The following is a 14,664-nucleotide window of genomic DNA, read 5'->3' on the forward strand; positions in this document are numbered from 1 at the left end:
AAAGTTGCCTTTGATATACTCACTGTTATATCTGAGGAATGGTTCTAACGTTGAACAAGGTCCTTGATATGTACAGTAAGCAACGTGGCATAGTGATAGCAAGGCACCTCCCAAAAATTTATTAACTTCACATTGCTCCTGTCATTTCGGCAGCTATTTGCAATTTGCTTTTTGCTGTTGGTGTTCAAATATAATAATTGAATTAACAGCTCTAAATCAGTTGAAGTAATTCATTTAACGCAGAAACAGGTGAAAACGGTAATGTTTAATGCATACCAATGTTTGTTTAGGGATTACCTGTCTACTTATTTTGCCCTTCTGCTTATTTGACTATCCATGGAAGGTACTAACTCCGTTTGTATCGACTATTGAAAACATCTTTATTATTAATATTTAATATAGTCACGTAAACCACCCGTGAATTTCACCGGACGTTATTCGTTATCTTTGTTTCTTCACAATATATGGCCAAATAACTACACACAAACTACCGACTGACAATCCGTTGGCGATAGCATGTCTGCAGTTTTTTTTTTGTCGTAGCTATCATACTTCTAATAATAATTTTGTGTGTGAAATTTGTGAGCAATATAATAGAATTCTGTATTATAGTGTATCACAGTCATGTCGTAGTTTAACGTAGCGAGTACCATGGAGGTAAAAGACAGAAGAGCACGTGATCCGTTTGCCCTTAACACGGATACAGTCCATACCAGCATTCAACTACAGCTGGTATCTGAGGGCCTTTTTGAAAATACCTTGGCAATAGAAGTACTGATAAATGTAATTGGATGTATAATTGCATGCAATGTATTCATATTTTTATCATATGGTCTATCAATTATGTTATCAGTCATGCTCTGTGACTATGGCAACACCACTCTGTATAAAAGTAACAATGTTTATTCATGTTTTGTGGACCATCAGCAGACAAGCCTTCTTGGGTGGTAATTACAAGTGAGGATGTTTATATATTAATCAGCGATATGACGCAGATGACATAGTTTCTTTCTATTCACTTTATTGTAAGTATGGGTACTAGAAGCGATAGTAGATTAACTGATTGGTTCTTAACTACGCTTTGAATTCAGGCTGACTCATCTTAGTACTGTGTGCGTAAACTACGACTACACGACACTTCGTCGGCGGTGCAACAATGAATATCTCGCAATCGAATATAACATCACCTGTCGGCGATGACCATTTACACGGTAGCGGGATTGCCATCTACATCCCGGTAGTGTACAGCATCGTTTTCATCGTGGGTCTCATCGGGAATTCACTCTTGTTATATCTGCTTGTGAAATATACAAAACTGAAATCGGTTTCAAACATTTTTATTTTTAATCTCGCTATCGCTGACATTCTGTTCATGGTCGGATTGCCGTTCCTAGCCTACGCGCTCGCATCGCCCTCATGGAATCTTGGAACCGCCGTGTGCAAAATCGTGCTTTCCATCGATGGACTTAACCAGTTTACGGGGATCTACCTTCTCACTGTGATGAGCGTGGATCGATACATAGTATTTGTCCACCCAATGAAGACAATGGCTTTCCGGACGGCGACGAAGGCTAAGCTAGTAGCGTTATGTGTCTGGATATTCTCATCGATTGTTATTTTTCCGCTCTTGCTTTACTCGAAGTTGGCGGAGTCATCGAAATCGACTTACGCGTGCACAGTAGTATTCCCTCAGTACTTTAATAGAACCGCCTTTCTCATCTACACTTTCATTTTGGCCTTTGTTTTGCCGTTGTTGATCATAATCACGTGTTATTTGTTGATATCATTAGAGCTGAGGCGGAGCCGAGGGCCTGCTATTAAAACTAACGCAAAAAAATCCTCACAGAAGGTGATTAAGATGGTTATACTTTACGTGACGATTTTCATTGTGTGTTGGCTACCGTTTTACGTTATCCAATTCACTTACATGTTCCATGTTGACCAATCAAAACCACCATCGCAAAGCTTCTTTGTTCTCTATCTAACCAGCATATGTTTGAGTTACGCAAACAGCGCCATCAATCCTTATATTTATACACTTTCTACGGGGGCGTTCCGTCGCAATATACAACAGTCAAGAAGGAAACAGTACAAAATTGTCTATAGCAAAAACGCAAGTGTGAGTAAATCCAACGAAAAAAATGGCACCGCAAAAAATAATAACGTTAAGAAGTCCATAATCCTGAAGACCTCTGATGAAATCGCAGTATAATGACTTTCCGAACAGGTATTTAGGATTAATATAACAGAACACCATTTGGATCTTCTCTGTCGTGTTCGATACTCATCGACTCATATTTCGCTTGTTGACCGCTCACAATCTCTCAAATCACAGATTTCTGATCGTAATCAGCAAATTATCGTCAACAAAATGGCAAATCATTTGTAATTACGTTGTCTAATCTGAAAGATATCTTGTACTCATATATCGCATTGCTGCCATAGATGGAGCTATTTGACGCGAACCAAAATATATCAGTAATTCGCACTGCGAGATGAAGCACGGGTAATAAGTGAAAGTAATATCGTTATTTCAAAACACCGGGAGGCGTGACGGTATCTAGAATAGCTTTTGGAAATTGCTACTTATTGTTTCATTTCAACATAAATTGGGTTTTACTGAATGTGTCGTGGCAAGACGATTACAGTTTATGCAATTACTAAACCATGTTTCTGGTAATTCACGCGTCGTCGATTACGTATCTAAATATTCTGTCATGCATTCTTATATTCTAGCAACCTAGGCAGGCTTAAATCCTAGCACAAGATTGAATCAGGACTCCTCGATTTTTATGTTGGATACTAGTCCACACTTAGTTCATGAAAATATATATCGAATCAGAATTTGTTGTCTCAATCATGTATATGATTTTCTAACTTATGTCAGCAACAAATACAAGAAGAAATCTTGACACTTAAACATTTATTATGGAAATGTAATACGTCACTGTTTTTGGAAAGAATTAGAATGATGAAGATACAGAAGATATTTTTTTTTTCATGTAATGGAATACCAGAACAATGTAAAGCTAAAAATCGCCGTATCCTAATTGGAACGTATTAGTTGTATACAAGGCGTTACACACAAGTCAAAATGCATGTTGTTGCCAAAGTAAAAGAAATAATAATTTAGTTATATATTTGAAGAAAAAGTATTTATAGCATTGTGTGGTGGGCGAACCCACTCTCTATGATTTATTGTAATTTGTTCATTTCCATTCTATGTTAATGACCATGCATATGTGATCTATTTTTTGTTTACGTATTTCAATCAGGGTGTAATGTTTTTTATTGCAATATGATCATGTGAGAAAACTGGATTGTTGTGAATGTCCATCAATGACCATTCGTTAACTTCTCACTCTCACTGTGAAGCGACATTGCAGCAATGTATATATAAAATAAAGAGGGTAAACAGAAAGCTGACAGATTTTCTAAAAAATCATTACTTTTCAGTAAAAAACGTAAATAACACCGACGAATGAAGAGATGTGATGTTTTCGAATTGACAAATCCAATTGCGATGGCAGAAAAGAATTTCTCTAGACAGTTAAAATTGTTTCGACTATGTGTGTTATTCAATTCCAATCTAATTCATGCACCGCAGAACTAATGGTTCGTCTCCAAATGTCTATTCAACGAATATATCTTTCCGTTTCAAAATGTGAATGTCATTGAAATAGGTTTGCTTGAGCGCATTTCTGTTACCTAGCAGTACATGCATTACACATATATACACATATAGAAGTATGTACATTTCTATGATGTGTTCATCTAGTTTTCATGGTAGGAAAAAGAGATTCGCTATTATTATATTATGATCGTGACAGCTAATCAGATTCGCGCATTACAGGTAGACATAATCCTGTGTCGACCTGATGGCATATTCGTATGTCTACCTCCATCCGGGTACCTTTCTCCCAAATTTATCCTATTTACGCAAATAATGATACTCGTCAATATGAAATATTTAGTTTGCCAGGTTTGCGTTCACTATTTGACTGCCGTATCTTATTGGTGAGAAAACTGTGATTTTGTAGCGATTTCGCGATTTCTTTAGTTGCGCTTACATAATATAATCATTATCATATTAATATAATGTGACGTAATCGCCAACACATAGTAGTACGTCATTTTGGCCCAGTATTACATGGCTAGCAAACGCTTGACAAATGGTAATACGTCGTGTTTCTGTCTCGATAATCATTATTGAAAGAGCGAGCGGTCCTAGATACAGACGAAACGTAGTTCCGCCCAATCAGCATGTTGTGGAACATGGTAAATTTACATTACACATGTATGCTAAATTTTACCATGAAACTCTCACAGTCACATTTCCATCCCATTTAAATAAAATCAAAAATAAAATAAAATATTTAATTCGCTAAATCAGAACAAGCACTCAAATCACGTAACAAGAGGTCACAGTTCAAGTTGCGTTCGCGAAGGATACAAAGTTTCATCGATTTGAAGTGTCGTTCAGAATGTAATAATAATAATACAATTATACTACAATTAATAATAACTTTGCAATTAAACCATTTCGACCACTCATGTGCCAGTGTTCAGTGTTTAGGCGAGCGGTTGGTATTTTTAATAAGCAAGGGGCGGAACAAAACGATAAAAATGTGGTGATTTCCGACGGAAAAGATTGCGCGGTCGGAAATTAAGCATTCGGCGGTCGATTAAAAACGGGAAGATGGACGAAATGAGTACTGTTGGCGTATTTCTAATTTAGTTAACTCATACGTTGCAATATTTATTTACTCACTGTTTACTAATAGCTCGTACGTTTTACGACGTGTCCGTCGTCACTACCAGGTTAGTTCCTCTGCCGAATTTTCACAACTTTGAACGTGATTTTTCATTTGGGATTTCAAAAAACTTAATATCAACCGGGGTATTACGTGAATCGTTATGGCATCCGCACAACACATCACCATGTTTTAACTTTGAAATTGCCAGTAACAAGGACTTATGTTAGCACTTCTATGGGATTGACGTACTAGATCTAGAATTAATAGGTTCTGATATCACTGTTCACTGGTGACGTCATCGACTAGCCCTCTAGAGACAAAATTATGTCATGCAAGGAGATTGTTTGTTGTCTACTCCACACCCCGTTTTATATCCGATATATAGGTCCTTCCGTAGCACATACAAGTTGTTTTTATCGTCAGAATTCATTCTGCATCAACGATTCCAAACTCCCTGCACTGAGTAGTAAAAGTCACACCTCTGCTTTCCTTCAATGTGCGTACGTGACGTTCGCTCAGTGCAGCCATTGTGGTGACGTCAACGATAATCGGATGCCAATGATGAAGTACTATAATTATATGAGTGTGAATTCAAATCACGATTTCAGTATTTCGGCAAACTTATCGAATACAGCGTAAACTGTCATTGCAAGGACAATTGTTGACTCAGTTGACGTCCCCGTACGGTAGTCAGCGCTGCTCGTCTTTATTAATCGATTAGTGCTGATAACTGAGCAAATATTATATATATAACAGGGAACGGTTCAATTTGTCAGTACCAATCGGGTGTACATTCACATTGTGGGGACTTGCCTCGCGCCAGAATAAACCCAAGCTCATCTGGATTATATGATTGAAATGTATAATTTTACCCGGAGTTAATCAATCAAGTAAAGATGACAAGAATATGTCGCCCAAACTCAAACCAACGGCCTTGTTTTGGGGACATTTTTCATCCCAAAATACCCAATAAAGATGCTGAACTTCAATATTGTCACAGCGAGAGCACACTTCTTGCTTCGACCAAGATAATTAATAATTAAATACACTGGAACCTGATTACAAACATTTTTTTTTGAAACGTAATATTCCACATTTCCGATTCGTAACAATGGGCTCACATCCACATAATGGTAAAGTAAGAGAATTTCTTCAACATTGTATTGAACTATTTGTGATCACTGTGGCTGTTTCGCTCACGACACGTTTTTTACAGTATGTAGCCGGTGAGGATTATGGTGAATAATTGTTGAATAAGCTATAGGGACGAGGCTGAATAAGATCGCAAATAGCAGGCCAATAAACCCAAGATTGTTCTACGACCGATGTTAGTACTTGCTCAAAACCATGATACCAGTGTTGACACTATCGAATTTGATAGCCATGTGTCCAAGGCACGTCGCAGCCGTACTATGACCTGTTATGCCCACATACATCATCAACAAAATCCTTTCATTTTTAATCCTACAATATGTGCGAACTCCATTTTGTGACACAAATACAATCTAGATAAAAAAAAAATAATGAATGAGAACACCTTGCATTCAAGATCAGGAATATCAGCGCGGTTTTCAGAGCATTGTTCTGAATCTTGTTTGCAATATAATAATTGACAGTCTGAAAGAATGGAAGTTATTTGATAGCATTTGAGTGACAATCACCCGTTCACATGGCTTGCAAATTACAAATTGCCATGCAAATGTAAGTCGCTATTCTACGTACTGTATGGTATTATTGTGTATCATGCTGTGAGCAATGTCCCACCATGGCCATACTTCCTTCCATTGCCCTACATATGAATAAATAACATGGAACTGTATTTCCCATGCTGCGTTGCACGTTTCGCGTTATCTGCGTGTCAGCTACGTCATTTTTGTAATTTGTCATGAACTAATCGCTTTCGTTATCCACTTGGATAATTAAAGATCAACTAGCTTTTTTGATCCCGTGTATGTTAAGTATACCGCCCGGCTTTGAATAAGAACTACGTTGGAAGTGTGACATGATGAATGTGATGTTCTTGAATTGCGGTTCGAGTTGACACATGTTATGCAATACATACAATGGAGCTGTCACTAAGTGGGTTTCATTGACCCTTTGAATGCATTATGGGTCAAAAGGCAACTTCGAGTCATGCACACAATGTCTCATTTCTTTATGATCATATTACTCATGCAATCGAGTATTCAGTGCAATGACCTCATTCACACGCGGACCGTAACGTATAAGTGTCGACGAGTATTGTAACTCGTTGGCCCAATGTTTTTTTTCAAATAAATACTTTATTTCATTTATTTTTGTTTTTATATTCTGGCCCACGGTGGGCTTTCGCGATTACCAAAATCTGGAAAATAAAAAACAGAAAATAATAAAATAAAAAAAAATATAAAATTAAATATATGAAAAATAATACTAATTAATATTCTTTAAACATTTAAAGAAAAACGCAAACTAAGATCTTATTTTAATCAGATTGGTTTAGATACAACAAGAACGACAACGCTTCTGCGCTAAACAAACGTTACTCATAGAATTGTAAATATTAGAACCATGTATTTGGATGTAATATTTTGGGAAAATTCTTTTATGGTAATTTTAAGTTATCTGTGAAAATCACAACAATCATGTTAATTTGGATCACGTTATATATTTTTTCGTAGCATCATCGCTTATTATCGGAATCGAACAGGGATTGGAATCAACATTATGTTTAGCGATGGATCTTTTTTAGGTTGGCTACGTAATATTTGTACTGACGATAATGTGACGCAGCTCTTATAATTACTAGTAGTCATTTGGACAAGACGTGTGTAGCGCTGAACTTTTAGGTTGTGAGTAAATGTCAAGTGAAATGTGATTGTAAATACATAACATATACCACCGGGCCCGTCCGTCAGTATATCAAATTCTACTGGATAAAAGCCCATGATGTAATCGATATTGGCAAAGACACTTTTTCGAAAGCGTTAATCCGTGGAACATTTATTTAAATCGATTTCTTTATAGAACGTTTACAGCATTAATTGATCCATATTGATTGTTTTTTAGAAAGATATTAACAACCTTTTTATAATAGACAAACTATTTTTATATTGTTCTGAAGTAAATTGTTCCTAGTTTCCCGTGTCTTTATTATTTTAGCCATCGAACCCGTTAATATGTTAATCTGCAAACATAAAGTTAGTAACTAGAAGGAACTCCGAGATTAAAAACTGCCGCTATAGATGCAATTTACTCTACTCTATTTTATTCATATGTCTTCTTAGTACAATACACAGTTAACATAATCATATTAGCTTCAGTCTAGTCTTTTTAAAATAAAAGACACTCAACAAATCTGACAATATCTCTATATGATATCTCTAATAGTAATAAAGTATCAACAAAAACATGTCCGAGATATAGATCCCGAAGCTGATGCTTGATTATGATGATTTGTAAACATTAAAATGATTGACATTTACCTTGTAAACGACTACTAGTCCATATTGAGAGATATCGCGTTTGAACAGAATTAATTGTAACAAAATGACCACCGGTCGGCCATTTTGAGTTTCAAATTGATCGTTTAACCAATATATTTGTATATCTATGGCATGATGAATAATGAATATATAAGATTTGAACACAATTAGTAAAAGTATGTCAGAGATATGGCTCTAGAACCGGATTCATTTAAACTGAAGTCAGCCATGTTGAATCCGATCTGAAAAATTAAATTATGTTCATGAAGGACCAAAATTGTCCAATGTAAGTACCAAGTTTGAACAAAATATACCGTAAACAGCCGAGATCCAGTTCCAGAATGCCGGAAATGATTTATTTTGTTGATTTTTTTAGCACAACAATGGCCGCCATTCAATCATCTTGAATCAGATCGTGAAACAGATTGATGTGCATATGTATAGTATGATGTATGATGTAAACTTTGAATGTAATCGGTCCAGGCATGTCTAGGGTATAGGGCCGGACGCATGCACAGAAGTAAATCCATAAGTCATGTTTTCGGATGAGGTCCGAACAAGGACTAACAACCCGCCTAACGGTCAAAACAGCTACGTTGTCTTTGTAAAGCGTCTTCAAAACAATTTAGTGTTCCCATAGTGTTCCCATAGTGTTCCCATAGTGTTCCCATAGTGTTCCCATAGTGTTTCCATAGTGTTCCCATAGTGTTCCCATAGTGTTCCCATAGTGTTCCCATAGTGTTCCCATAGTGTTCCCATAGTGTTCTTGCCATATCACTACCATGGGAGTTTATTCGGATGTTGCCATAGTTATTACAATTGTTATTGCCTACATACCAAGTACCAAAGTAATTGAGCTTATAGTTTTTAAGAAGTAGTGGAAAATAGTATTTTTTAACAAAAAATGACAAAAATGTCATGACAGAAGAGCTAAAAATGATAGATTTTTTTTCCATTAACCTTTTCATTAAAATGTTTTATTAACGAATATTCATAAGAATTTCTTATTATGTCCCGGTCAACGAAATCTATTTCATAACAATCCTCTGTCCGATTTGGAGAGTCTATTTGTGAGTTACACTCTGCTGATCATTTCATGAGAATCCATCATTAACCTTTTGAGTTATGAATGAATGACAAATCATTTTAGAAATCACTGTATTCATAACAACTCACACCTCTACCAAAGTGTGTTGGGATCGTCAATTTGTCAAGGGTAACGTCTCCTTATTGTATGAGAATATATCTATGAATTCCATTCTACTACTCTAGACAAACAAACACAAACCTACGCCGGAAAAAAAGAAGCATAACCTCGTTTGCGGAGGAAAATAATTATCAGGGACCTGGGTATGTATTTTACTCCAGTGAAAGTTAAACTTCCAATCATCAAAATCGAATGTCATCACAATGTGTGGAGATTATTTGAAACTATTTTAACAGGAAATACATTCAAATAACAACGCAGAATGAATTCAGATATTCGTCGCAAATTTATTTTGTTCAGGGTTTTGTTCCAGCAGTTAATCTCAATATTTGGTTCATATTGGCTTTCGTACGTATGTCAGGTAACGTCTATTCATATATCGAAATGTATACACAATCTCCACCACAGATAGGACAAACGGTGTTTGTATAATATTAACACCTAGTATTTAAACCTGGACTAAAAACTGCACTGACTTATTACTGCGGCCTCTGAGTAATACCCCGGGAACCTCGTACTATACGCCAACCGGAGACTCCCAAGCTAACTCGAAATGGCCGCAAGTCTCAAAATATTTGGTATACAACCACACATTTCTGTAACCTTTCTATAATCCTTGCAATTATGACCAATGTTTAGAGGTATTACGTGGAAAAATTACCAGCGGCGAACATCATTGCCCGAACATCATTGCATTTATGTACGTTGAATATTCTATGTACCTGAGCCTGTCAACCAAACATGTTTATACAATTAAAGATAATGGCTATTATTGTTGAAACTCTTTGCAGTTTTTTCCTGTCATGTATTGTATTGGATCATTAATTGAATTGAGTGATTCTAAAGGGCGGTTACCATCGCACAGAGTGGTGAAGAATTTGGGAAGCATAGCAGAGTGATGTTGACTCGCAAATGTACATGAGAAGAGCACTGGTAATATAATTTGCAGAGCGCCATCATTGGTTAGAATGAGAGAAGGGTGTTACGGATAACGTAGTCAATCACCAGTCACATCAAGCATTGTTGACGGTTCTTCCAAAATGCTTTAAGAAAAGTAATTATTAAAGGTTATATTATATACACTCAAACATGAATTCGTTGTTGCTCAACACGCAATATGTTGAACAACGTTCTTGAATCTATTGTTTATATTAAAATGCCTAATAAGTCCGATGTAAATCTTCTGTGAAACGTACGCCGCGAGAATTCAAGGCCACCCGACGACAAAGTCGATAATACCTACAAGAAGCGAGTTCGATCGTGCGTGAAGCTTCCACCTTACCGACAACTAGAGTTAGGTATTTAATTCTGCCATGGAATTGTCTGTTTCCGTCAAATAAAACCGCGTTACCTTACATGACTACGCCCTCGTGCGTTATTATTTGACTAGCATTACCCAGTATTGCGACCCGCGTTAGCAATGTCAACACTGGAAGAACAATTGTTTTATTTAATATTACTTGACGGGAACTATTTAAAAAAAATACACCTATAAGCGACAGCTGTTTCTGACATATTTCAATCGTCAATACAGCTAGTCAGGACAGCATAGAATAACATTAAATATAATCCATATTTTTAGATGGCAACTTATACAAGATAAAATGAATTGTCTGCTTAAGCAGCTTTGTAACGGTCAACCAATCACAAAGCGTTGCTTGCAGTATGAACATAAAAAAATGTCACCTTCAAGTGAAAAATGGATTTTTGGTCACCCGAGCGCATTTAATATTTAAGGGCAGCGTACAATAATGATTTGGTTTTGATGAGACCACCTGTTTAAATTATTAATTCATTGTTAAAACTAAAATTTCATATTATTTTCACGTGCACGGGTTACAAAATATTGCACATGTGGTTATTATATAATTTCTTTGCACGTTATAAGAACCGAGCTGCCAAAACTGTCACTTTGTATATCTGACTAAAATAACATAATGGATTCGTATCATCCAAGGGACATGTTCATTGCAATACAAGATACAGCTACATCACACACGAATGCGTTAATGCAAGTAACGGAACGAGACATGTGGTTATCCCTCTATTCAAGACGTGCAGAATTACACAATGCACACTCTACAAATAGCAAAATACGCAACAAAATAATCAAAAAACAAACAAACAAACAAACATTAGTCATGTTTTTAAATCATTTGCATTAGCATTTCTTGAAATTATGATTGGGTGAATGAATCGTAGCATCTCATTTCACGTCACCATAGTTAATTTACCCTTATCTCTCTATCTACCATTTATATTACATACTTTATTGTGTTTTTACTTTAAGTAATTTAGATCTTTTCCGAAATTTGTGTCCTACAGGCAGCCCATTTAGAGCTCATATAATGAATTATGTCATCACATTCACGATAAATCCAACAGAACGACAAAAATATTTTCAATAATTCCTCCTAATTAATTAAAAAGAAAAATGAGTAATTATTCACAGAAAAAACACACATGTATTTCTTTTTTGGACGGTTACGGTGATTGGTGAGGTGAGCGTTTGCTTACAAAGGCACGGCACATAGCAGTGTAGTGGCTATGTTCGAATCTCGTCTTGCGTTTATATGTTCATATTATGTATATATATATATATATATATATATATATATATAATGGCGGATCGCATGAGTGTCCCTTGCATGATTACAGATCTTGTTATTCATTTGAAATGAACCCAATCTTTTACAAGTATAGCACTTCAATATACAGTATTGCTGTTGATAGCTATTATTCTATAATATAGCCATTTGGAATATGAAACCAAGTCGATGTAAGTAATACTAAAGTGAATATTACTTCGAAATTCTAGACGTAAAACGATTTGGAATTGTTAAGCGATGTTCTGTGTACAACCATAAGGACACAAATGATCCACTGAATGGAGGACTCATCGGAGTAAGAACCAAGTTATCGTCAATTGCAGATGACGATATATATATATACGAAGTGTGTTTTATATAACATATCGTTGAAACCACACAATACCCCTTTGTAGTACAATACATGTAAACCATCTATGTTCTTAATACTACCCATGACCTTTCTAATTTCGACAGAATGTAAATCCACATTCCAAATAATATATTTTTACTATACATTATTATAACTGTTAGATAGATTGACATAACGGGGTTTTATGTAGGCCTCTTGACGCTGACTTTTGTTTCTTTTGATTATAGGAATTCACCATGTCCAAAGATTCTTATTAATAAATGCTTAACGCAATTCACTATTTTCTGGTTTCATTACATCTGGGATTACTTTAATATTAAAACAATTTACAACTAATGCTGAAACCTTCGATAAACTGAACAAATTGCATCTAAATATATTTATACATGAACTTGAATTACTCGAAATGAAAAAAATCTACATTATCGACCACCACACTCGTGTATACAAATCAAATGAACGTCAACAAAGACCTAGGAGACGTAAAATAAAGTTAATTGTATCATCTAATCCAACGTTCTACATATGACTGTATTAATTTCTCAAGACACAATATACAATATTAATACAACTTATGTGAAACCGATCACTAACAATAGGCATATTGCCGCTTTAATGTGTTTATGTTGAAATTTGTCAGTTTCAGTATGTATGTTGAGGAAAGCGAGAGATTATACTGCTAATATCCAACATTTCTAATTTTCAGAAAATATGAATTATGACAATTGTCGCCCTTATTTGCTTAACCTCGCAATACAGCATTTTAAGATGGTTTTTCGATGATTTAAATAGTCTAAGACTTGGGCAATAATAAAGACAGACCAATCCCTTTACAGATGAATCTATAATGTGACAGACGTAACTACGTTAGTAACAGTCAAAATAAGCAGGATATAGTACAATAAAGCGTCTATTCAAATCGGTTTCTATAGTTACGACGACAGTACTCATTTTCTTATGCAAGCCCAGTAATTGAACATACATTATTGTTTTGTGTCAGCTATGCTTCTTCGTAATGTCTTTCTATACTTTATTGATTGGCTGTGCGATGCGAAGTTTCAGTGGTGCCACGAAAATTCTAAATGGTGCCATGGAACGTCTTACTCACATTCAAAGATAGTTATGTCATAGTAAAACAAATAATTAAAATAATTACAGTCCATGTTTTTGATTATCTCAAAATAAGAAATAATGTCACAATGAAGCTATATCTTTTACAGGTTTCCTTGCGTGTTTCATATAAACATGACGACACGATTCCATGTATTGTCAGCATTCAATATAATTTAAGTTCCGTAATTGTGTTCTCACACGAATCGCAGCAATACATACCATTTATCAATCCCTGAACTAACTGACCTTGAAATAAGAAAGTCGTATTAGGTGAATGGAACTGGCTATATTGCTTCTACACAAATTGACTAATGATCACCCAATTGCATGTTCATATCGCTAATCTGTAATTTTATATGTATTGGTTATTCGTGAAACGTGAATGAATATTCTTATAAAGTCAAGTTACGGCTAGTACTAGTACACAAACAAAAATCACCATTCAAAATGGCGAATACATTTGTATTACTAAACGGGTATTTGTGCAGACAGCACTTGAATACAAATTACGAAAGATAAAGAGAACTGAAGGAGACACTTCGAATAATCGCTTCCACATAAATACATATTGCAGCAGTATATGCTCGCCACAATCACTGAAGTATGTCTGTATCGAGGTCATACCTCGTTTTTTTTTTCGTGATACGCTGAGGCACGTTATGCTGTTTTAACAACCGGTAACACAACGATCGCCATATTGCAACATCAATAACGTTCTTTTAATGCCAACTTTTAAATCTGTTTTTTTGGCATTCATTGTTCACATTGGATTGTATATGCTACATACTTACATACTACCTACCATACGGTCATATTCACTACGAGTGACAACAAATATAGTCGCTATGTGAGATCACTCGATCAGTTGACTTACAGAGATGACAAGCTACCCTTTGAACAATAAGATTCTATTTAAAAACCACACAATTAAACAGGCGCGCACAAAAATAATAATAATATCATACCATAATGATAAAGTACTACTTCTTATGATGTGCCAGAGCTAGAACACAGCGTACGATGTAATGTTGTTTTATTCTATCGTCATTTTCAATCAGTTCAGTAAATTACAGTCTTACAAGATTACCTTCCGCATGTCACGCGTTTTAAAGGAGCAGCTAATCTTACAGACAATGTGATATATAAACGTCAAACGGGGCAC

At 35.6% G+C, this 14,664-nt stretch overlaps 1 protein-coding gene across 1 annotated transcript; it reads left to right on the forward strand.

Annotated features, from left to right (window-relative positions):
• Positions 1-1,156: 1,156 nt before the first annotated feature.
• On the forward strand, positions 1,157-2,212 carry LOC100373443 (somatostatin receptor type 1-like). The gene has a single exon (XM_002739988.3). The coding sequence runs from the start codon at positions 1,157-1,159 to the stop codon at positions 2,210-2,212; it is 1,056 nt and encodes a 351-aa protein (XP_002740034.1).
• The last annotated feature ends 12,452 nt before the right edge of the window (positions 2,213-14,664 follow it).

This window comes from Saccoglossus kowalevskii, chromosome 10 (assembly GCF_978046115.1).
Source record: "Saccoglossus kowalevskii chromosome 10, keSacKowa6.1, whole genome shotgun sequence".
NCBI classification, from domain to species: Eukaryota; Metazoa; Hemichordata; class Enteropneusta; family Harrimaniidae; genus Saccoglossus; species Saccoglossus kowalevskii.

What these genes read in the sequence shown, in the direction of transcription:
- LOC100373443 (XM_002739988.3), top strand. Translation starts at nt 1,157, where the DNA reads ATGAATATCTCGCAATCGAATATAACATCACCTGTCGGCGATGACCAT.